Below are 23,216 nucleotides of genomic sequence, written 5' to 3' on the forward strand. Positions count from 1 at the left end.
AAGTTACTACTGTTAGAGGGTCCTGAGTACCAAACTCATGCAGTTGTAATTGTTTCAAGTTTTAACAGGTTAGTGGGTGTGGAAATATTTTTCTATATATACATACATTCTGTTCTTCACAGGCAGTGACTGTCATGTACTTTGTTTCTGTGCTCTTCCAGGTTATAAATAGCTATTTACATGTCAAAATTTGCCTTTTTCAGTACTGACGGTATGAAATCGTAGTCATCTTACCTATTGCATACATTAGTACTTTGCTGGAGTTCTCAATCTTTTTTTTTTTTGTTGTTGTCACAGATCCTCTTTGATAATCTAGTAAAACCTTGAATTTCTTCTTCGAATGATTTAAGTAGTAATTTATGGGGCTGGAGTAATAGCACAGGGGGTAAGGTGTTGGCCTTGCACACGGCTGACCTGGGTTTGATTCCTCCGCCCCTCGGAGAGCCCGGCAAGCTACTAAGAGTATTCCACCTGCATGGCAGAGCCTGGCAAGCTCCCCGTGGGGTATTCAATATGCCCAAAACAGTAACAACAAGTCTCACAATGGAGATGTTACTGGTGCCCGCTTGAGCAAATTGATGACAATGGGATGACAGTGACAGTGACAGTAATTTACGATTTTATGAAATCATGTATGAATAATAACCAGTGATGCTGAAATGTGGTTAACATACTAAAAATTAGAAATTTGTGAGACCAAGCAAGTAGTTCAGTGCTAGAGTGCATGCCTTACATATGTGAAGGCACTAGAAAAATACATAAAATAAGTGTGTATGGAATAATTATTGTCTCTTTTTTGTTTGTTTTTGGGCCACAGTTGGCAGTGCCCAGTACTTACTCCTGGTTTTGTGCTCAGTGATCACTCCTGGCAGTGCTCAGTGGACCATATGGAGTACTGGGGAGTGAATCTTGTACATGGATCATCCATGTACAAGGCAATTGCCTGCCTGATGTATTGTCTCTCCAGCCCCAAACTGTAATTTTTAATGCAAGTTTACAGTAATTGTTAGTGTAAGTAATATAAAACTACCTGTGATTACTATTAATGATGAATTCATAGGTATTTCTAATAATGCTTTGGCTTGGTGTGTATAATCTTTCTTTTTCTCCCCTTTTTATTGATTCATCGTGAGATACAAAGCTCTCATATTTGAGTTTTGGTCATGCAATGATCAAACACCCATCCCATCACAAGTGCACATTTTCCACCAGCAAAATCCCCAGTTTACCCCCCCTCCCCATTCCAACCCTTCTCCTTGCCTGTGTGGCAGACAGTTTCCACAATACTCTTTCTCTACTATGATTACATTCAATATTTCAACACCCTACCAGCTGTGCTATCACGATACTGGTGCCCGCTTGAGTAAATCGATGAGCAGTGGGATGACAGTAATACAGTGATTTGGACACCAGTCCCACCACCACTTAAACCTGCCGAAAGGCAATGAATGCTAGACAGTTTGTTTTGTATTGCTTGTTATGGATAGAATATAATGTCACACAGCTGCAAGGGTGGCCATGTGCTCTAGGAATTCTAAAATTTTAACAATTAGGGTCTGGAGAGATCTCTGCAGCGAGCTGCTCAATTCCAAGATACGTGTGTGTTTGGATCATGTCAGTGTAGGAGCTTAATAAGTAGCCGGGGGCAGTTGTGAGCGTCATCTCAGAGTCCCATCGGTGCAGGGGAAGAAGGGCCGGCTCCTCCCCTGTCCCGTGAAGCTGCTTTTGCTCCCACATACCTGGACTTTATGTTGAGTTCTAGAAGATGGAGGCCACCGGAATTCCTAGGGGACAGGTGGAGGAACAGTACCTGCTCCCATCTGGAGTGGCCCGGCGAAAGTGGCGTTTTGCAGAGTCCAGAGGCATTTCTGCAGCGGTTTTGAGATTCATGTGTGTGTCTCTTGTGTATGATCTTGATGGAAAAATTGCTAAACTTTTACATCAAAAGTTACTGAAAAGGTTTCTATTCAAATTCACTGAATTTTCTTTGGGTTCCTAGATTTAAAAAAGTATTAGTAAAAAGTCAGCTAGTCCTTGTTTTCTCTTGCTTTTGAGTTAAATGTAGATTTTTAATGTTCTATATAACTAATCTCAAAGAAGTAGAATTGCATGCTTTTTTCCTCGTTAAGCAGTATTCTAATAATGTAAGCTTGAATTGCTTGAAGTAGCTTTGAAAAACTTATCATTAATTAAACAGCATGCTGTAAGAAAAGGGAGTTGGACAATGAATGTTAACCCTTAAAGGGTGCCTTAACTCTCATTATGTCTCAAGAAATGTGAAATAAACATGTAAGATGTAAGTCATACCAGTATGAAGTACCCTAAATTTAAATGAGAAATGCCATAATCAGTTGCCATATAATGGCTGCATATATCAAGTACTCTGATACTTGTGCTTGGGGAACACACAAAAAGCCAAGTCTTGTTTTAAAAAAAAACACCTGTAGTTACTGAAATAGTTATAACCTAGATCTTCAACCTTTTCACCTTAGCACACTGGCACCTCTCCTTATGATGCACAGACTGGCAGTTAAAACCAAGGCAGTAGAGAAGTAGTTTTCAGCCTTTCTACACTGATGGGTCGGCATCATCAGTGTACTTGGTGGTAGTTGAAGACCACCGATACAAACTAATGATGTTAACGTGCGAGCCTATGCTAGGAAGACCCTGGAGTGCTGTCACTAATTTGAATGTTTGTTCAGTACTTTGTAGTTGGCTACAAAGAAAGGGAATATTAACTATGGCAGGTCTATTGGTTGATTGCTTAATAGCACTGGTACTAATTTGAAGGGAATACAGTAGAGTATCTCCTGATTGTGTATGGGGAGAAGTACTTGATTTTGTTTTTTTTTTAATCAATGTGGAGTGAGGTTTTTTTTGTTTATTTTTTAAAGATGCTCTTAAAAGCTGTACTGTACGGATTATTGACTCAACCACCTCTTAAAAAACTAATTGTTCATTGGGTGAGGCCTTTGGCTTGCATGTAGCCTACTCTTATTTGAAGCCCCAGCACTACATACTTGTGCAAGGGGTTATTGGTGATCATCATGGCCAGGAAAAGCTGAGTACTACTAGATATGGCCCAAAAACTTAGGAACAAAAAATATGCTTATTTTCCCCCCCAAGTTGCGAAGTCTATAGAGTTGTTTTCATTTATAAAATTGGGGAATTAAGCTCCATGATTCAAGTCATTTTTTATGTATCCTATTCTGAGCTTAGATTGCCTTCTTTCCTCTGTCTCTTCACTTTTTCTTCCCCCTTTTTCTTCCTAACAACACTAACCATATAGCAGAGGTATTTAAAGTAGCTGTGTGGGGCTGGAGCTATAGTGTATGGTAGCTTGCTTTGCATGTGGCTCACCTAGGTTTGATCTCTGGTATCCCATAACCTACCAGGAGTGATTCCTGAGTGCAGAGCCAGGAGTAACCCTTGAACATTGCTGGGTGTGCCACTCCCCTAAAAAAAACCCAAAATAAGATGAAAAAAATAGCTATGTGATTTGAATTCTGATTTATGTAAATATAGCTCTTGTATGTGATGAAGTGTATATGCTGTCCAAAGCTTTAAAGCTATAATAGATAACATACTTGGTTCAAAAATAAACCTTCATAAACTAGGTGGTAATTGGAGGGTTTTTGGGGAACGGTTTCCCAAATAGTTCTTCGGAGGGCCTGGTCTCACCCTTGACAGTCTTGGGCCAGATGGGTTGGCAGCTCAACACCAAGGCCCAAGGATTCTGTGCTGTTAAGGTCCTTGTTATCCCACACCACCAGGACCATCCCAGTTGTTCTGGGGTTGGAGAGGTGGGTCAGGCCATGACCATACCCATCAATGTTCCAGGTCCCCCAGGGCTACACGTGGCAATAACTTTGTGTCCGAGTTGGAGGCAGGAGGGAGGGATCCTGATTATGTCCTTAGAGCATTTCTGAGAGTTTTTTGGTTTTGGTTTGGTTTCACCTGGCAGTGCTCAGGGCTTACTCCTGGCTTTGCACTTAGGGATCTCTTCTGGTGGGACTCAGAGGACCTATGGGGTGGTGGAGATTGACCCAGTTCAGCCACATGCAAGGCAAGTGTTGCACCAACTGTACTCTTTCCAGCATCAATTCTGAGAGTTTTTAGACAAATATTTTCATTGCACACCCATTTTATGTACTCTCAAATTGCTTACTGTGGAATATTGTACTGTTCCATTTCTGTATCCTATACCTATTCTTGGTCCAAGACGTTGTATCAGAAAACATTGTAGCTTGGGCAGTAATTTACTTTGGTGACTTTTTCTTCATGTGTTGGGCCATACCCAGTCATGCTGGGGGATGGTGGAGACTACTTCCTCTTCTACTGGGGAACCATGCAGTGCCAGGGATTGAACTTCAGCCTCCCACATGCAGCACATATGTTCTGCCTGGTGAGCGTCTCAGGACTCATGGCTTAATGCCTGGGATGCATCAAGGGAGTAGTATAAGTAATCTCTGAATCTCTGAATCAAAGATGCCATGACAATCTGGTGGAATGCTGATATTTAAGTATGGTTCACTTCTGTTTAATGGTATAGTATCTGTCTCCTAATTTATCTTTGTTGCATATAACCAAGCACTCTACTGAGTTACTTCTTTAAAATAGCTCAAATAAGATTTTTTTCATTTCACTTCAAAATATCCACTAGATGTCAGCGTTAGGAAAGATGAAGCAAACATGTAATATCAGAAACAAAAGCACTATGAGAGATTCACCCTAGTAAGAAAATTTAACTTGTGTAAATCACATAGTTTGTGATGGATCAAAAGACTAGAAATAAAATTTCTTTGATTTTCATTTTATTTCTGTCACTTTAAGTCAAGTAATGTAATTTCATGTAAAAATTAAGGAGATTGAGTATCCCCCAGGAACTCTGTTTTCTTTTTCTCTGCGGTGTGGGGTTGGGAAGGGCATATGTAGCAATATTTAGGGGCTACTTCTGACTCTATGCTTAGGAGAACATATACAGTGCCAGGAATCAAACTGGGTTGGTAGGATGCAAGGTAAGTGCCTTAACCACCATACTATCTCTCAGGCCTCAGAGACTTCATTTTCAGAGGGAGAATTCAGTTTCTTGAGCATATTTACCACATACAGATCAGAAAGAGGAAGGGTAAGAAAAAAGGGAATTTTTGGTGATGCTATTTAATGAGTAAATATATATTGCCCAGTCATTGTGCTTGAACAGAAAATAATGTTTAGCAACTTCTCTTGCTGGGAAAAAGGAGGAAGAAAGAAGTATAAAGAAGTAATTATGTGGTGTGAATTTGCAATCCAGTGAGCAGAAGCAAATAAAGTGTCAGGATAATAAAGATGCTTTGTTGTTAGACTTGTTTGAGTTGGTTATTTCTCTGCATCATACTGTTACTCACAAATATTGTGTTTTTCAATTTTTACAGTTGTTTGTCATAGGAGCTTTTAAATTTATTAAAAATTTAACATTTAAATAATATTTAAATGTTATCAGCTGCTTTCTTTCTAATATGAGTTGCAGCTATGTCAAAAGCTAAAAAGGAATTTTGATTCTACTTCGCTGAATTATTGTGTGTGTAATTGTGTGTTCAAGTAAGAGATACTTTGCTGGATCCCACCTTCAGTATTCACAATAAGTTGTGAATAATGTATGTATTTAGTGAATATTGCTCTCTCTGCATTACTGAAGGTTAATTTGTGTGCTTGTATCAGATGTGCACAAAATATAAATTTGGTCAGAAAAGTCTGTATTAGGTTAGAGCAATAATTAGATAACCAAAGGAAGATATGTTGCCATCAAATTGGGGAGGGAATGAGGTTGTGCAGATGGATTGGTCCTGGAATCCCTTTCTGAGAAAATCTTGAGCAGCGACATGAAGGAAGTATGGTAGCTTTTCATTTAAAGAGGGGCCAGACAGAGTGCAAGGGTTAGGGACTCTTGTGCATGTAGCCAACTCTGGTTCCATCCTTGGCACTTAGAATTTGGAGTAACTACTGCTCACCACGTAGTGTGGCCCATATCCCCGCCTCTATCAAAAGGGAAAGGAAACTATGGAGAGATCATCCCAGACTATGGAAAAATGGTAGACTACAAAGAGAAGTAATTCTGAACATGGTAGAAAAACTAGCAGGCTTTGGTTCTATGTGTATGAAAATAGTGGACAGAGATGGAGATGAGATCAGAGTAAGAGGAAAGTTGGAGGTTTTTTTTTTTTTAAGAACCTGGGTATTATTCTGAAGGCATTGATAAGCCGTTGCATGGTTTTATAAACAAACAATTTTTAATTGTAAAAGATTGGTTTGGCATATAAAAAGAAGAGATTGTATAAGAAGGCAAAGTAGGAGGGAGATTGTTTGGAGACTCTTGAAGTAATCCTGCTAATAAGGACCAGTTTGACCCAGCAGTAGGGGAGGTGCGGGCATCCTTTAAGCCAGTAAGAAAAGTTTATTGAGGAAGGTGCATTGTCAGTTCTGTCAGTTGCTCTTGACAGGCAAAGTAAGGTGAGAATGTGAAAATAATAGACCATTGGAAGTTCTGTCAGTTGCTCCTCACAGGTGAAGTAAGGTGGGGACTTGAAATAATAGACAATTGGAATTGATCACATGGAAGTTAGTTGATGATTTGCCAGAATAATATTGGTGGTGGATAGTTGGACTAAAAGTTATATTGGGGTAGTTTAATGGAAAAGAGAAGGAAGTAGTAAAAGATGAATGAAGGTTTTATTTTAAATGTATTTTACAACAGAAAAATGTAATAGGTTGGAGTCTGATAAGGGAAATAAAATCAAGATAGATTTTTCTTTTTAATATGCAAGGAATAATTGCATCTTTGCTAAGGGGAATGATACAGAAAATGATTAACCATAAAGTAGGAGGGAAACCTACAAGAAAGCAAGCTTCTCAGTTCTGAACAGGTGATGAACTGGGTTAGATTTTATAAGAGGTCCAGTTTAGGATGCTAAACCAGTTGATACCAGGTACTAGACCCATTTGTAACAACCAGTAGCTCTTTCCAGATAGTTTCAGATATCACTTAAGGACATTAAAATTTGAATTCTCTAACTTTCCCTCTTAATTTCAGGTTATAAGACTTTGACACTCAAAATTATAATATATATTAACTTTGAACTAGTGCTTGTAAAATAGTCATGATATTCTTTGGTATTATTAATTGATCCTAGGGCCTCTCACATGAAGCATACTCTCTACTGCTGAGCCACATTCTGGCCCATCAATAGTATTTTAGACTCAGGTTTTATATAGTTTGATAAATAATGTTGCATTAAAAAAATTTAGTCATTGAATCACCATGAGATAGACCATTGCAGCTTAGCTTAGCATATGAGTTTCAGTCATATGTTGGGAAATATGGCTATCACACACAGTCTCCCGTTTCACAGGCTCTGCTTCTGGGAACAGGTTCAGTAGGTGAGTTCTGTACCTCTACCCACAGTTGTGGTAAAGCGTCAAATAGGTTCCTAGGTGTGGTACTCAATATTTTGCTTATATTAATTCATTGGGTGCATTATGAACCCTCCACAGTAGACCGTATTATAGATAAGAACTTAAAGCATGAAGAAACTAGGAAATTTGACTAAAGTCACGAATATAATGTGAAAGGGGTAAAAACAGGGTTCAAATCAGGCATTTATCTGCTTTTGACCAGAGTTGTCCATCAGCTTTATATCATGTATTTGAAATCACTTATATTGAGAGAGATCGAAATTTGTATTTCCAGTTCTTTGACTAAAGAATTAATATGTGTGTTGGAGAGAGAGTATAATGGGCCAACCTTTCACATGGCCAACCTGGGTTCCATTTCTGGCATCCCATATAGTCCCCTAAGCACTGCCTTGAAGTGATCTTCAAATGCAGTACCAGGAGTAAGCCTTGAACACTGCTTCAGGGTATGGCCCAAAGTCTCCCTTTCTAAAAAGAGAATTAAAATAGTCAACAGTGATAGTGATCTCAAATTTTTATTTATCGTTATAAAAATGTATGATAATAACAATTTTCAGATCTTCGAAAAATTCTTTGAAACATTGTTCAGTGAAATATGTACCTGTTAGTTCTTGTTTACATAGTATCTGTTGTATGTGCAGTGTAGTAGAGAGACTATCTTCATTGGGCCACAGTCATACAGCATTAGTGGTTCTCAAGTGGGTAATGTTGCCCCAGGGGCCATATTATTTGAAACTATCTTATCACAACTTATATGGTGAATATTTTTTTTTTAATTGACATCTGGTGCAAGGACTTTGAGAACTTTTCCCACTCATAATCCCTTTTTGCCTAAGAAACGAACATGGGTGAGCATTGCCAGAAACACCATGGATTCATTATGCAGTTGGTTTTGAATTAATTTTTGGTCATTGTGCATTCAGAAACCTTTTACTGTTTCTAATATTTTTGTGTCTTACCTCTCAGTTAATTGCATGACCCCATGTAAGGTACAGTCCATAGTTTAAGAAGCTAAGATCTAGTGTGTACACAGGCCCAGCATGCTGCCAAGGATCTTACAATGTATGTAAAAATTTTATTAACAAAAGAATTTATTGGATCAAGCAGAATTTTCTAGATCTAAATATTAATCATTTCCTGATTGAGAAACTATTGGATAAAAAACTGGGTTATTTTCAAATTAAATGTCTATGGTTGGGATGAAAAGTTGAGAAATATAAATGTTGGAGTACTTGTAAAGTGAGTCGGTTAGGACCAAATACTGCACAAAGCAGAGTCCCAGAGTACTTAGAAAGAGACTAAATGATAGACAGTGTTTATATGAAGGAATGCATTTCTTATTTCCCTTAAAGGGAAAAAAAAAAGTAAAACAAGTAGAAAGGTAAGGCAAATCAGGCACATCCTTCTTCATGGAACTGTGCTGGATCTGATGATGGTTTTCTACTCATAGAATTAATTTTAGGATAATGTTTCAGCAGTATTCATGATAAAAATGGGTTAAAATAGATCTTGTGATTTATTCCTGTTTGAAACATTGAAAGTTTTTAAGACTCCTATTACATTATAATAAATAAAGACAGTAATCAGTTTGTGATTGGAGGTCATGGTTTGGGAGTTCATGTCACATCTTTATATTACCATTATGTATAAAACCATGTTAGTATTGAATCTGTTTTGTGGCCTCTGTAGTGATGCTACCTTGCCCTTCTGTCAAGCATGTGCTCCAGTCCTTTGAGCTATCTCCCCATCCCGCACTCCGTTACAAGTCATAGAAAGAATAAATACAAATATTTTTACCTTAGCCCTCATCGAAGCCAATTCATCTGTATAAAATATACAGATCACTCACTTAAAATTCCTTGTAAGATGGATTTTAATATCTAAACGATTAAGATATATTTCTACCTTTGGGGGAATTGCTTTGTTCTTGTTTTTGGTGAAGCAGGATACTTCTTACTGAGTGAAACCTACTTAGATGTGAGAGGAGAGAAGCAGAAGAAGATATATTCTTCAGAGTGGGAAAAGCAGAGACATAGAAGAGCCTTCCTGGCCCATTTTCCCTGGCATTGGATATTAGAGTCATACTGTTTTGTTTTTTATATCCCACAAATAAATGCAGGTGGCATGCTTGGGTGGGAGGGAACCTGGGGACACTGGTGCTCAAAAATTACACTGGTGGAGGGATGGGTGTTGGAACATTGTATACTAAAATGCAATCATGAACAATTTTGTAATGCTCTATTTTCACAGTGATTCAATAATTTAAAAAAGATAAGCAAGTGAGATACATGGTCAAGGGGAGAACACAGGCTTGAAGAACAGGCCCGGGGTGATATTATTTTACTAGAGAGGAATTTTTCTTTGTTTATTATGTTTGCAAATAAATTAGATAGGTACCATTTCATCCAACTGCCTTATAAATAGATTGACTTTACTTATGTGTATTTATTTAACGGGGAGCTTACTGCTAGTAACATTGCGCTGTTCAGTAATATGTGGAGGACATGGGGGAGCAGAGGAGATTAGCAGGGCTCTTTTTGAAGATCTAATTGGGTGAGTAGGAATCTTCTTGTTGATAAAAATATTGTTGCTCTTATGTTTTGTTTTACTTACATTTGCCAGCAGTTCTATATTTGTACAGAAAATACTGAGATTGGTGGAGATGGATGCTTATGGTACCATAGTATGCCTTCCTGTAGTTACTACAGTTTTCAAGGACCTGGTTTTCTAGATCTTCATGATGTCTCTCTCCTTCTGCCTTCATCCTCTCTGAGCCATGACAAATATGGGTGCAAGATTTTTGCCAGTGTCTGAATTTTACCAGTTTTCTTCTGTGTTTTTACCAGATTGTGGAAATTGCTGGTTACCTTTATGCTTTTTTCTTAATGTCTAAATTTTGTACTTACATGGTTGCTTATAGTACACATTGTTGAATATTCAAACTACGAGTTAAATAATATATAGCTTGATTAATTTTAGGAGTAAGGAATATGTAAGAAGTATTTATGTCATAAAAAGTTTTAAATCTGGTCATTAATAACTTCCTTCAGTTTTTAATGGTTAAATGTGGTTTCAATGCTACCTTGCTTTATTCCCAATTAGTATTTAATTCTGCAAGAAGAAAAAAATCCCTGTTATTTAAAAAGTAATGGTCTCAGTATTTACGCATTTGCAAGTTTAATTTTTGATGTTAAATTGAGAATGCCTCCAGCATTTAAAGATATGACACAAGTATAGATATTAATCATATGCAAATATTGCCAGTTTTATGTAAAAAATAATCTTTTTCCAATCTTTATATAACTTTTTTTGATATGTGGAAAAAAGGGAAAAGAACTATAAACTCAGGCCAAACGTGCCTTAGTTGTTCTAAATTTTCAATGCCAGAAGCATATAAACCTGCACCTGTTGGTAATTATGAGCAAGCCAGCCTTTGCCGAATCCCAGGCCTCTGCTAAAATTTTTTTTACTGGAACTAAATGATGTTGCCATTTTTATTTTTAGGTTTGCTGGCATGGGTAATCTCATTAAGGTGCTAACCAGGGACATAGACCACAATGCAGCACATTTTTTCTTGGACTTTGAAAGTAAGTCTCTTTAGCCCTTCACAGCTGGTGCATAATGGTAAAGGTGAAAGATTAATTATACTCACACCACAGTGAAGGCCAGCCAGAATATTTGTTAATAAAATATGGGGATCAAACAAAGTTTGCATGACTTTTTCTCAATTGTAGGCAAGCATCACCATCATATGTATAATTTTAGTTTTTCATTTGCTAAAGTCATGTTGAGTCTGTAGCCAGTACTGTCCTTTCATTAGTCCATGAAGCAAATAGCCTTATGATGAATATTCTAATAGTATGCCTTAGTGACTATGCCAGCAGTTTCTGTGCTTACAATCCTAATATATGTATATATAAAGCAACCTTATTTGAAACAAATCACAATTGTGCTGCATACCCAGGAACAGTAGTTTAAATCACTTGCACAAATTGTTAATAATCTGAATTTGTTTAGAAATACATTCTGTATTTATTGGCATTTGGGAAGTAAGTTTAATATTCTGCAATTTTAAATGAAATGCAATAGTGAACTATTGCCAGAATTAAACATTTGGCTTTGAAATAAATTGTTGTTTCAGTGCACTATTAAATGTGAATATCAAACATGTGAATAACTTTTTATTAGAAATTTCTTTTTCAGAATACTAACACTATTGGAATACTTAAAGAATTTTTCATTATAAGGCCATTAATGAAACTTGTCTTAGGAGAATTTTGAGAAGTAGAGCAACAGTTGTGCCATTGTGTACAGGAAAACCACATTTCACCTATAGGTCCTACATATCAACAACTTGAGAACCCGGTTTGCTGTCTACCAGAGCAGAGTCTGGGTAACCTGAAGGATGAATTCATGGCCTAATGAACATTTTCCCTGTACTATTTTTTAAAAAAAATTTCAGATGTTCTCTTTATAAAGGGATATTTTCTCTTTCTCATTCTTGTCTTGACAGGTACCTTAACATGGGGAATCTTCTTAAAGTTTTGACATGCACAGACCTTGAACAGGGGCCAAATTTTTTCCTTGATTTTGAAAGTGAGAAGATGATTTTATATCTATTTCTCTTTGCCTGCAGTAGACTGCGTTTGTCTTGCTTTAAATGAATGTTTCCACTTTGCCATCTTTTTAACTGCTTTGCATGACTGAGCTATGAATTGTTTGGGTAAAAATTCTGGTGCCTTCTAGAACTGGAAGTAATATAGATTAAATTGTGATGATAAAATGCTTCTATTTGAATTCTGTAAGAGATTCATATCTCTTGTTTGGGCATTTATAATTTGCTACCTATTCTCTCAAAGAAAGCATTTTTACAAAAATTTTCGGAAAGCCAAGTGCCACTATAAGATTTGTCAATATAAACAATATTTGGGGAAATTTTTATTGCAATTGAGAATGAGTGACTAATTTTCAGTTACTTTTTAAAGTATCTTAAACATAAATCTGTTCATGAAGGCTATTCAGAGCTCAGTAATTTGGGCATAATATTAAAAGGTAAGTGTGAACCTAAATTATTTAATCTGCAGATAAACTGAAAAGTTAAGAAATTTATGTATTTCAATAATTCTTTCTAATGATATATTTTGAAAAATGGGTTCACAGACCTTTGAGTAATTTGCCTTCTGTTTGTTTTATGTTGCATGACCTATTGTAATATGGTCTAAGAGTGGCAGGTAAGTGTCATTGACTCCCATGCATGTTAAAAAGCTTTTGCTTTTTTGGCTGTCAGTATTGTGTTAGCTTGTCTTGTTATCAAATTGAGAGCTATTATATTAAATTAATGTTTTGGTGTGAATGTTGCTATTTTATGATCATAATTTATGATCATTTCTAATGTTCATTAGAAAATTGTTAGGAAAGGGTGAAGAGATTGATAGCCTTAGTTTATGAAATCTCACCAGCCCTTCTATTTTTATCTGAGATTAAAACATAAATAAATAACATTTATGACCTTTCTGCTTTTAAAAACAAATCTCATAAATTCCCAGAGAGACTGCAGTTCTGTCAACTTCAGTTTGTTTTAGTCTGCCATTCAATTTTATGAATAATTAATATTATCCCCTTTAAATCAGGACAGTACAATTTGTTTATAGCTTATCTCCATTTCATGCAATAATTTATGGTCTCTGATGTTTATCTACTTTTATAGTTTCTGTAAGTATTCTGTTACATTTTGGGTATTGTGTACAGAGTAGCAAATGTCACTCTCAGGACCATATTAAATTGTTTAGTTTTAGGGAAAGTGTTATTAAGTGAATGGTAGTTTTCTTGACCCTTCTCAACAATTTTAACAATGCTATTTTAAGTGCATGTTTAGCATGAATTTTAATCAGCTTGGGATGTTGAGCTGATTGCTGATTTAAAGATTATTCTCTCAGTGAGGCAACTTACATTCGAGCTATATTTTAGTTTATTTGCATCTGTTTCAAACTTGATCTTGTATATTTTTCTGCTATTCTGTGTCTTTTTTACTCTTTGTCCCAAATTTCTTAACATTTGCAGAATCTTGGCTTTGATACAGTCAAGATCTTGTTCAAGACTTGGCACTTGATCTATAAACCTAGTATTATATTTCGGTCAAGTGAGAAGCATGGATTCAGTGTATTTAAAATAAAATTTAAGCTTGATTTTCCACCATGTAAGGGTTTGGACCATTGTCCTTAAAACTTAAGGAACTGATTTAATGTCAGAAAAAGAATATTAACTGTGTTTAAGGGGTTATCTTCCTAAAGGTATATAGTAATTTAATTTTTTTACTTGTTGTCAGTCAAAACGAGAACTCTGGTTTAAAATTTACGTTGTAGGTCATTGAAAGAACACTGTAGACTAGACCAGAGTTTGCTGTTTTTTTTTTCCTTACTTAGATTTATTTCTCACTAGGCACAAATTTTTCTTAAGTGTACCTTATCATTAAGTTACTATAGTGACCATAGCCCGTCAGATGGGTCTATTCTTAAGCTCTTTTATACTAGAATCAGAATGCCAACACAGGTGGTTTGCCAATTCTTTATTACTTAGAATAAAGTCGTCTTCTTTCCTTATACATTATGTAATGCTATATTTTTTGATTAACAGGAATATCCAGGTTACCAGAATAATTTACTTTTACTATTACTATCATTCTGATTGGTTAAGTACAGTTTTGTATACCACCATTGGTGGGCAACTATTACATAATATAATAACATTTTGCATTAACTGTATACAGTTGAGCCATTCTAATGCACTTGAAATAGAATTTAATAGAATCCCTTAGTCTACAAAATGCAGGTTTTAAATCGTTACTGCCTTTTTAGACTTAAATCACCTTGGTTGGGTTTAACATACATTTAAGGCTCTTGTTTTCTTTATTGGCTCTTGTATTCCAGTCAGTAGCTGCTGGAGAGGACAATCTAAATTTCCCCTGCTTTTGGGAAGTTCTAGGCAAACTGTTTTGTTTAATTGACATTCAAGCTGTAGATCAGGAAGAGATGACTTTATATGACAGTGGGTAGATTGGACATCATGGAAGAGCTTATGATGATATTTGAATAAGATTGTGAAGAGTAAAATGGAATTTTTCAGACTACTTTGCAACATTTTATGTGGAACATGTACAAAAAGGCCTTAAAGCATAAAATGACATTCTATTTTCAGTGAAATATATCATCTTTACTTTAGAGATACTAGAAACTTATTAAAAAAACTAGAAAAAGAAACTTTTTAAAAAAAATATACCTAATTAAGGAATAAAATAAAAAATAAAAAAAATTATACCTATATAAGATTTTATATTTTAACAGCGGTAATTTCCAGTTAAGGTATAAAGCTCACTTTGCCCACCAGTTTTGGCAGTAATTACACTAATCACAACCTATTTAAAGCACTGAATTGGGACTTTAAAAAAATGATATTGCCATTTATAACACATTGTATTGACAAATCTTTTAAGTAAACTTTTATTCACTACACGTTGATTTTTGGAAGAAGAGGAACTTTTTGATATTCCTTCCTAACCGTCACATTTGCTAACCTTAGTGTTTTATAAATGATAGAAATTCAGTACATGTTACTTAACCTTGATTCACTTACCTCCAAGTAACATAGAACAAAGAGTAAATAATAGGTTATTTGTGTATGAGAAATAGAATCTTCTGCTTATTCTTTGTTTTAGTGCCTCTTCATTAAGTAACATATTACCTCTAATTCTTGTGTCTTTTGTCTTATCTGTTTTCCACTGCCCCATCTTTAAAATATAATCTACTATTTTAGTCAGCTTTATTTTTCCATATTACCTCTTGTATATTTTCAAGTGCTTTTTGTCCTGTACTTTGAGATTTATTTTTATGACATTTTACTTACATTTTTCTAAAACGATGTATTCAGAAATAACTTACGGTGCATAATAGCTTCCTCCTTTAATTCCTATTGGAGGCCTGTTTAGATCTCTTCCTTCTCTTTCATTAAGCATTTTTATTAAAGGAAATTTACCCATTTGCTGAGTTTGCATACTGTGCTGTATGTGTACTATAAATTAAGGTCCCTGTGTTGATGAAACATGAAATGATATAAGTATTTGCTGAACCAATGGATGCAGAACTAAAGCAGAGAGATTTATCAGAATTAAAATTTTTAGGCACCAGAAAGAGTACAGCAAGTACGGCATTTGCCTTACCTACAGCTGATTCAGGTTTAACCCCCAGTATGCACCTCATATATGCACCCAAGCATAGCCAGGTGATCTGTGAATACCGCTGGGTGTCGCCGAATATCTACCCCTCTCTCCTTCCCCTCTCCCCCCCCTGCGCACCATTTTTTGTGTGTATGACTTGGATTCCTTTTCATTTTATAACTGCTCTTTGCTTCCCTTTGTACCATAACAATTTCAGTTTTAGCAGTTATATTCAGTGACTCCTATAGGAAATCTGTGAAATTACTAGAATACTCAGTTTTGCCTTCATATAGTAAAAGCAACTGAAACATGCTTTAGTTTCCTTTGAATGATTTTTAAGTCAAAATTATTGATGACATTATGCCTAATCCCAGTAATGCATATATATTACTTTGAAAATTAAAGTCTTTGTTAGCTATGTGGAATATTTTCTTTCTTTAGGTAATAAAAATTTTTATTCTTGCTATGAAAAATCAAAGTGACAAGTCTTGGTGCATTATATGAAGCATTTTGGGAGTGGGGGGAGCTTTATTTTTGCAGCCTTTTCCTCTCCCTAGTGTTTCACCCTTTTGCATGACTTGGCTCTCAGTAAAGTAGTGCTTACCTGTCTGCTATTTTCTGTTTGTCTTCATTTCTACAGCAGTCTTCAGCAGCTTTCAAAATTATCAATGTGATTTTCCTGTGACAGTCTTAAAAAGTGTTTAATCAGTGTGGTGCTGAATACTATTTTTTCCCCCCTTTGGGGAGACTGAATTTTATTTTTAAATTTCTTGGTATTTACTAAGCCATTAACAGTTATTAAAAATTTCCAAGGTCTATGTAAATCTACTTGACAATGTTTCTTTTGTATGTTTCAATGTCACATTTTTCTGTTACCAGCTAGGCACCACAGCAGAAATGCATAGCTTAATACCTTTCAAGCTTCAAAACACTTTTTTGATTTGTAATAGTCAAAATGCTGTCCTTTGTCATGAATTCCCACTTCATGAATTCAAATTATGATATGTGTCAACTTATTGATGTTATGTCTGTAGTTTCACATTTCCATATGAAAAGTATAAAACTGCTGTTTTTGCATGTAAAAAGTATTTTTTTTCCTACTGCATCTGGTGTAAGTATAACAGTTAAGAGGAGTACTTTTTAGAATGTCTATTTGGAGAATATGTTCTAGCTAACTGAGATAAAATATTACTGCTAAATGATGAACTCGGACCTCTAAAAAATCATTTAGCTACAATACTTGTTCTTAGTATTTACGTCTAGTTACACAGTATCTATGGTTTTGTATAGAGTATTTTTAGTTTTTCAATTGGCTTTTTGTATAATTATTTTGTCATAGCATTTTTATTAAAAAACAAAACCATGATTTCTGAAAGAAACTTAAACAAGGGAACATAAGAGATTATAAATCCTTAATTTGACTTTGCACAGTGAATGTTACTTTACCATTGTTGCTGTGAGTGCTGTTATAAAAAATTGTTATTGTTGATTAAAAATGAGCATTTTGTTTACATTCATGTATTTTACCAATTGGTAGATTTCATGAGTGAAACTGAGTTATCACTTTTCCCGAGGATAAAATTAATTTACAGTTTTTAGTCATCTTGAGTAATAGTTTTAGATGTAAAGCAAGTTTCTTTTAAAATGTCTACAAAAGAAATAAGTATATCATTGTGTATTTCTGGGAAAGGAATTGGATGCAGGAAAGCTTTAAATTACTGAAAAGATATTTAACAGAAATACTGTCAGTTTATATTATTAATTTGTTCTGCTCCCATACTTCTGTAAGAGAAAATTTTAGCATTTTGAAACTATACCAGCACAATTTCTTTTTAAAACATATGGCAATCATAATGTTTATGATTTAAAGTGCTTTATGCCTTATCTTGAGTATTGAATGGGATCTAGTTGGAATGAGTTAAGAAAAAACTCAATTTCAAAAAAAGTCTATATTAGATAAAAAAGATTTGTTTTTAGAGGAACAGGTGACCAAGTTATTAAAAACAGGATTTCTTCTAGCTTGTCAGAGAAAAACCCTGATTTAGTCAAATTTTAACATTTGGTGGCTGATTCCACCACAGGTGGTGGGAATGCCCATATGTTTGTGTTCCTGATTTATCCTTTTTATAACTTTGATTAATTTTCCTCTAAGTTTCAGGTCTGTAGAAATTTTAGAATTAAAATTCTCTAGTGCTAATATTGCAGCACTAAAGGTGTCTGGTTTTAAGCAGCCTACTAATTCTGGAGCAGTTTCTGAACTCTTTTGCATAGCTCCTTATATTCATCAACTCCTTATATTCATTAGCAGTGAAAGTCATTGGAATACTATTTTAAATGACCCCAGAAAAGAACACCAAGAACTATTTCCTAATATTTTTATATCAAAATTAAGTCATTAAAATGAATCTTATAGGAAATTAGTCCAGTTGGCAGACTTTTCATTTCTGTTGCATTAAAATAGATCATTATCTCTGCACATATAGTCATTACTGATAGTGATGAGTAATATTGCAGGAAAAGTGATTCTTAATGCTATCCCAATTAAATCTTGAATTATAATTTTTAGGTTTTTATCCAGCGATGACCTGTAACTCAAATAGCAGTATTTGGGGTTCCCTTGCCTCTTTTTGATACAGAGAGCTATGGAAAGACTCAGTTTTTTCTAAGAAATGCTAAGTTACCATTGAATGAAATCTTTGTTTTTATCAGAAAATTAAATTAATACTTAGTTTTTATATATATATATGTATAGACACTAAAAAGAAATCTTGTGACTATAAAATTTCTTGTGCTTTCCTGCTGTTTAGATGCCCAGCCTACAGAGTCCGAGAAGGAAATTTATAATCAGGTGAATGTAGTATTAAAAGATGCAGAAGGCATCTTAGAGGACTTACAATCATACAGAGGAGCTGGCCATGAAATACGAGAGGTAAAACAGTTCTATACCTTCTCTTTTTCTTTTGTCTCTGTCACTGTTAAATTCTTTTAAAAAGAGAATCCACTAGCTTGAACATTCAGTTTAACAAAAATCATTGTAAGTTTGTTAAATTTTCTAATACTGCAAGTAAGTAAATATGTATTAGTGATAAATTTTTAGAAAGCATTTAATCCCCATGTAAAAACTGAATCACACTGTAATCGATATAGGATGTGTCTTGTAATAGTAGTGATTAACATTTGTAATTTTCTATTTATTGAAAAACTCAATTTCAAAAAGTTACCATTTGCAGTCAGTGCTATGAATTGATACAGTATAACATTACAGATGACAGCATAGTTAAGTGTACTAGATTGAAGGTGCTTAATATGTTTTAATTTGGTTACAAAATGTCTACTATGAAAAATAGTTTTATCAAAATATATCTCACTGCCACTTGTCAAGGATGAAAAACATTTATTACATTTGTTTGAAGAGATAGTTCTTCACATTTATCTTGTCTAATAATGTATGCTTACTGTAGCCCTCCTTTTTGATCTTATTTTTGCATTTTAGAATTTTCTTGGTGTTTCTTATGCTATATTTAGTGGAAGGTCACTTGCATTATTTCAAAAGTGGTTGCAATAATACCTGAGTAAAAGGAAAATAAAGTTACACAAATATGTAATTATGTGTGTTAAAGAATTTTGTATATGTGATTGTTCTTTCGGGTGATGGGGGGTTTGGGCCACACCCAGTAATGTTCAGTGATTACCCCTGACTGTGCACTCAGGAATTATTCCTGGTAGTGCTTGGGGGACCATATGGGAGCCAGGGCTTGAGCTCAGGTTTGCCATGTGCAAGGCAAGCGAATTACCTGCTGTACTATCACTCTGGCCCATGTGTGATTGTTCTCACATCCAAAATGTGCAGTATCATGGAGAGAAGAATAGAACATTTTTGTGGCTTTTTTGTTTTGCCAGTCTATTTTATTTGTTCCGCCTTAGCTTCTTAAAAGAAACTGAAAAACCATCTTCTTTTTAGTCTGGACGCTGAAACTCTGTGTGATGACTTCATAGCATAGAACAGATGTTTGTGTGGTCTTTCTCAGTTTCTCCCAGACCTCTGAGCTTTTCCAGGTTTCCACCTGTTTTTCAGTATTTTTAGAAGGGGCTGTGCTCCTACTTCTTACAACTAACTTTTCTGTCTTTGGTCTGTTTCTATTTCTTGTTCTCCATCTACTCTGAAATTGTTTTTATTTCATCTCTTAATTATGTCTTTTTTTCTTTTGACTTCCCAGCATATGCACAAATTTAGGTGCCTTATACTGCGCAAAGTAACTTCTTGATTTCTGAACCTTTTCTTATTCTCACACTCTGAGGGGCTTCTTCTATACCACTATCTTTATTCCAATATCTGCTCTGAATATTTTTCCTGAAACTAATGAATTATCAGGGATCAATCTATTGAATTTATACTCCATATCTAATTTCTCTAATGGCATTTAGGGTGTTTGTGAAAACAAAATTAACTGCCTGTATCAGAAGATGATGATTAAGGAAATAATTTGGACTAAAGGCCACAGATTTTAATGATTGACTAGATGTTTACTATACAGGAGAAGGGACTAAAGTGATTTTTGTGGCTTCTAGTTTAGATGAACACTTGGTAATCAATCTGTTTAACTGAGAAAAATTATAGATAATATGAATTTTGATTTTACCTCTCCCCTGCTGGACTTCTTGTTACCTGAGTATGTCACACATGTTCTCTTCCTTATCTTTGCTTTTCTGTGCAATGGACCCCTTTTTCCCTTTTTTCTGTTTAATTCTCATTCTGTTCTTCCTTAAAACTGAAATACTCCACAACTTCCCTTGACTCCTTTGCCACTTAGTACACAATTCTTTCATAGTAACCAACAAGGAGGGTGTAGCCTAAAGAGGCTAAACATGATGGTTTTGTTTGGTTGGTGTTTCCCGGTGTGCAGTCAGCTGTCAGTTGAAGAGAGAAATCTAAAAGATTCCCATTAATCTTATATAATCATTATCTTAAGTAAAGCTTTCACATTTCATGAATAGAAGATGTGACCATGTCTACAAAATTGAGCTTATTCAAACATTCATATGCGTTTTTTAAAAATTGTGAGTGGAAGATTAGTTTATTAATTTTTTTAATTAACTCATTTCTCTTATAGGTCAGATCAGTTCACAAATTTTAAAATATTTCATAGGCTATTTTATATTTGTAAAAACATTTTTCCATTAATGCTTACATTAAATTTTAATTTTTAAAAAATTTCTATTTATTTATAGTTGCATGGGCAATTTCCAGTGCTTAATCTTGACTCTGTGCTCAGGAATCACTCCTGACAGGCTTGGGGGACCATATGGGATGCTAGGATTGAACCTGGATTGGCTGCATACAAGGCAAATACCCTACCAACTACACCGTCACTCCAGCCCTACACATTGAAGTTTTAAAATATTTAGTTTAAAATTGAATTTTTCTAAACTAATTATAGTTGTCTTTCCCAAGACAGAAAGAAAAGTGATTTTATTTATCCATAGAGACAGGGATTAATTTGATTTTTTTTTTTTAGGTACAGTTTGGGAATTTTTCACAAATGAAAGCATTTACTCACTTCTGTGTGGGAATGCTTGTTATAGTAAAATTGTTTATTTCATTGTTATGTAAGACTTGATTGAGATTTAACTATAATCTTCCAGAAGAGAATAAAACAATAGATTAGTTCATAAGACACTTCAAGGAGGGTTTATGGGCTGTGAGACCAGCAACTTTTTTTGTGGGGGACCACATCTGGTAATGCTCAGGATTTATCCTAGGCTCTGATAATGCTCAGTGCTTACTCTGTGCTCAGGGATCACTCCTGGCCAGGTTTGGGAGACATTATGTGGTGCTGGATGGAGATCAAATGTGGGTCAGCTGAGTGTAAGGCAAGTTCCTTCACTTTAAACACAGTGCTCATACACTGAAGTCTCCAAAGTATGCATTAGTCACGCAGTAGTTTTCCTGTAGAGTTTAGTCATAGTGTTCCATGATTGGTCATATGGGAATATCTCAGATATCTCAAAGTTAAAAAAAATGAAGTCTACACTGAGACAGTGGTAAAAGGAAGTTGATAACTGTGGTAGAGAGTATGGTGTTGCAATGTTTTATCATGAAATTCAGTCATTATCAGTATTACAAGTCATGGAACCTAAAATAAAATCCTGAAAAAATTCCCGTTTCTGTAGAAAAATAACACTGAAGAATATTAGAATATTAAGATGAAATTGGTTGTTAGAAAACTTATTATAGAGGCAGTTTTGTTGGGAGGAGCCACTTCTGCAGATAATCAAGGACCATTCCTGACCTCTCAGCAATGACACCTGGAAGTGGTCCTTAGTAAACCATAAGATGCCAAAGATTTACACTGGAGTCATGCAAAGCACGTGGCTAGCTGACCTCCTATACATAGCCTCTTCTGCCTTAAAAACTGTGTTCAAGCAAATAGGGGATACATAACTAATCATCATGTTGAGATTTTCACTGAAAAATGTTTAGTGATCTTTGACTTTTAAGCAGAAAAGAGTTCTCAATAACGAAATTAGAAAGGAATGTGTACAAGCTAAATCTAATTTTATACCAAGTATACATGAAACCACTACTTTAGCTGATAGGTCAGTATGAAGACTTTATTGATTAATTAGTGTATTTTATAAAAAGTGGGTATCATTCTTAAGAAATTTTCCTTCATGTTGTAAAAAACTGACAGAAGTTTTATATTGGTGATGAAGACAAGATAGTTATGAGGTTTGTTTTTTTTTTCCAAGGGGCAGGGGTATTTGCCCGGTGCCAGGGATTAAACCCAAGGGGTTAGACTTATGCATGCAAAGTGCTCTATCCCTCCCCTGAACCATATCCTCAGCCTTGAAGACATAGGTGGGGTTGTTTTTATTATTTCATATTGGGGTCACATCCAGCTAAAGGCAAGATCCCTACCAGTTGTACGCTCTTTCTGACCCCAGACACAGATTTTATCAGTACAATGATAGTATAAAATGATTGTCTTTTTGGAGGTCAGTTTAAATTGTGTTTAATAGCTATAAAATTATTCTATTTCACCATTATATTTTAGAAAATATTCTCCCCAAAACTCATTTCAGAGAAGAGTCAAGTGTTCAACCTTTATTTATGATAGTGAAAACGTGGATGCAGTTCATAAGTTGTTTTGAGAATAACGTTACATCATCCATAAAAACAGCACAGCACTATATCTGACATATAACAGACTGAGAATTTATCATTATGATCACGTTCAGGATTATGCCAGAGGAATGAGACATATTTTTTGTTTAGCTTGCTTGGTGCCACACCTGGCACATTGTTCAGGGTTTATTCATGGCTCTGGGACTATTGGGTGGTGTTGAGGTTTGAACTTGGTTCAGCTGTGTGCAAGACAAGCACCTTATTCTCTGTACTCTCTCTCTAGCCCTGAATATTTTTTTTGAGGGTTTTTGGGTCACACCTGGTGATGCTTAGGGGTCACCCCTGGCTCTGCACTTAAATCACTCCTGACTGTGCTCGAGGGACCATGTGGGATGCCAGGGATAGAACCCAGGTCAGTTGTATGCAAAGCAA

At 35.2% G+C, this 23,216-nt stretch overlaps 1 protein-coding gene across 10 annotated transcripts in view; it reads left to right on the forward strand.

Moving 5' to 3' along the window:
- The window catches only part of CYRIB (CYFIP related Rac1 interactor B), a 146,081-nt gene that overhangs the window by 100,018 nt on the left and 22,847 nt on the right, over positions 1 to 23,216 (forward strand). For 6 of the 10 annotated variants that reach the window (XM_055125506.1, XM_055125511.1, XM_055125512.1 and 3 more), the window contains 2 exons: positions 11,963 to 12,045; positions 18,466 to 18,587. In XM_055125506.1, coding sequence (XP_054981481.1) covers positions 11,973 to 12,045; positions 18,466 to 18,587 — 195 coding nt within the window. In that variant the 5' untranslated portion in view covers positions 11,963 to 11,972. Of the gene's footprint in view, positions 1 to 10,953; positions 11,037 to 11,962; positions 12,046 to 18,465; positions 18,588 to 23,216 lie in introns of those variants that run through there. The other 4 variants (XM_055125510.1, XM_055125507.1, XM_055125513.1 and 1 more) reach the window with 2 other exon arrangements.

The sequence above is a fragment of the Sorex araneus genome, chromosome 2, assembly GCF_027595985.1.
Source record: "Sorex araneus isolate mSorAra2 chromosome 2, mSorAra2.pri, whole genome shotgun sequence".
Classification (NCBI taxonomy): domain Eukaryota; kingdom Metazoa; phylum Chordata; class Mammalia; order Eulipotyphla; family Soricidae; genus Sorex; species Sorex araneus.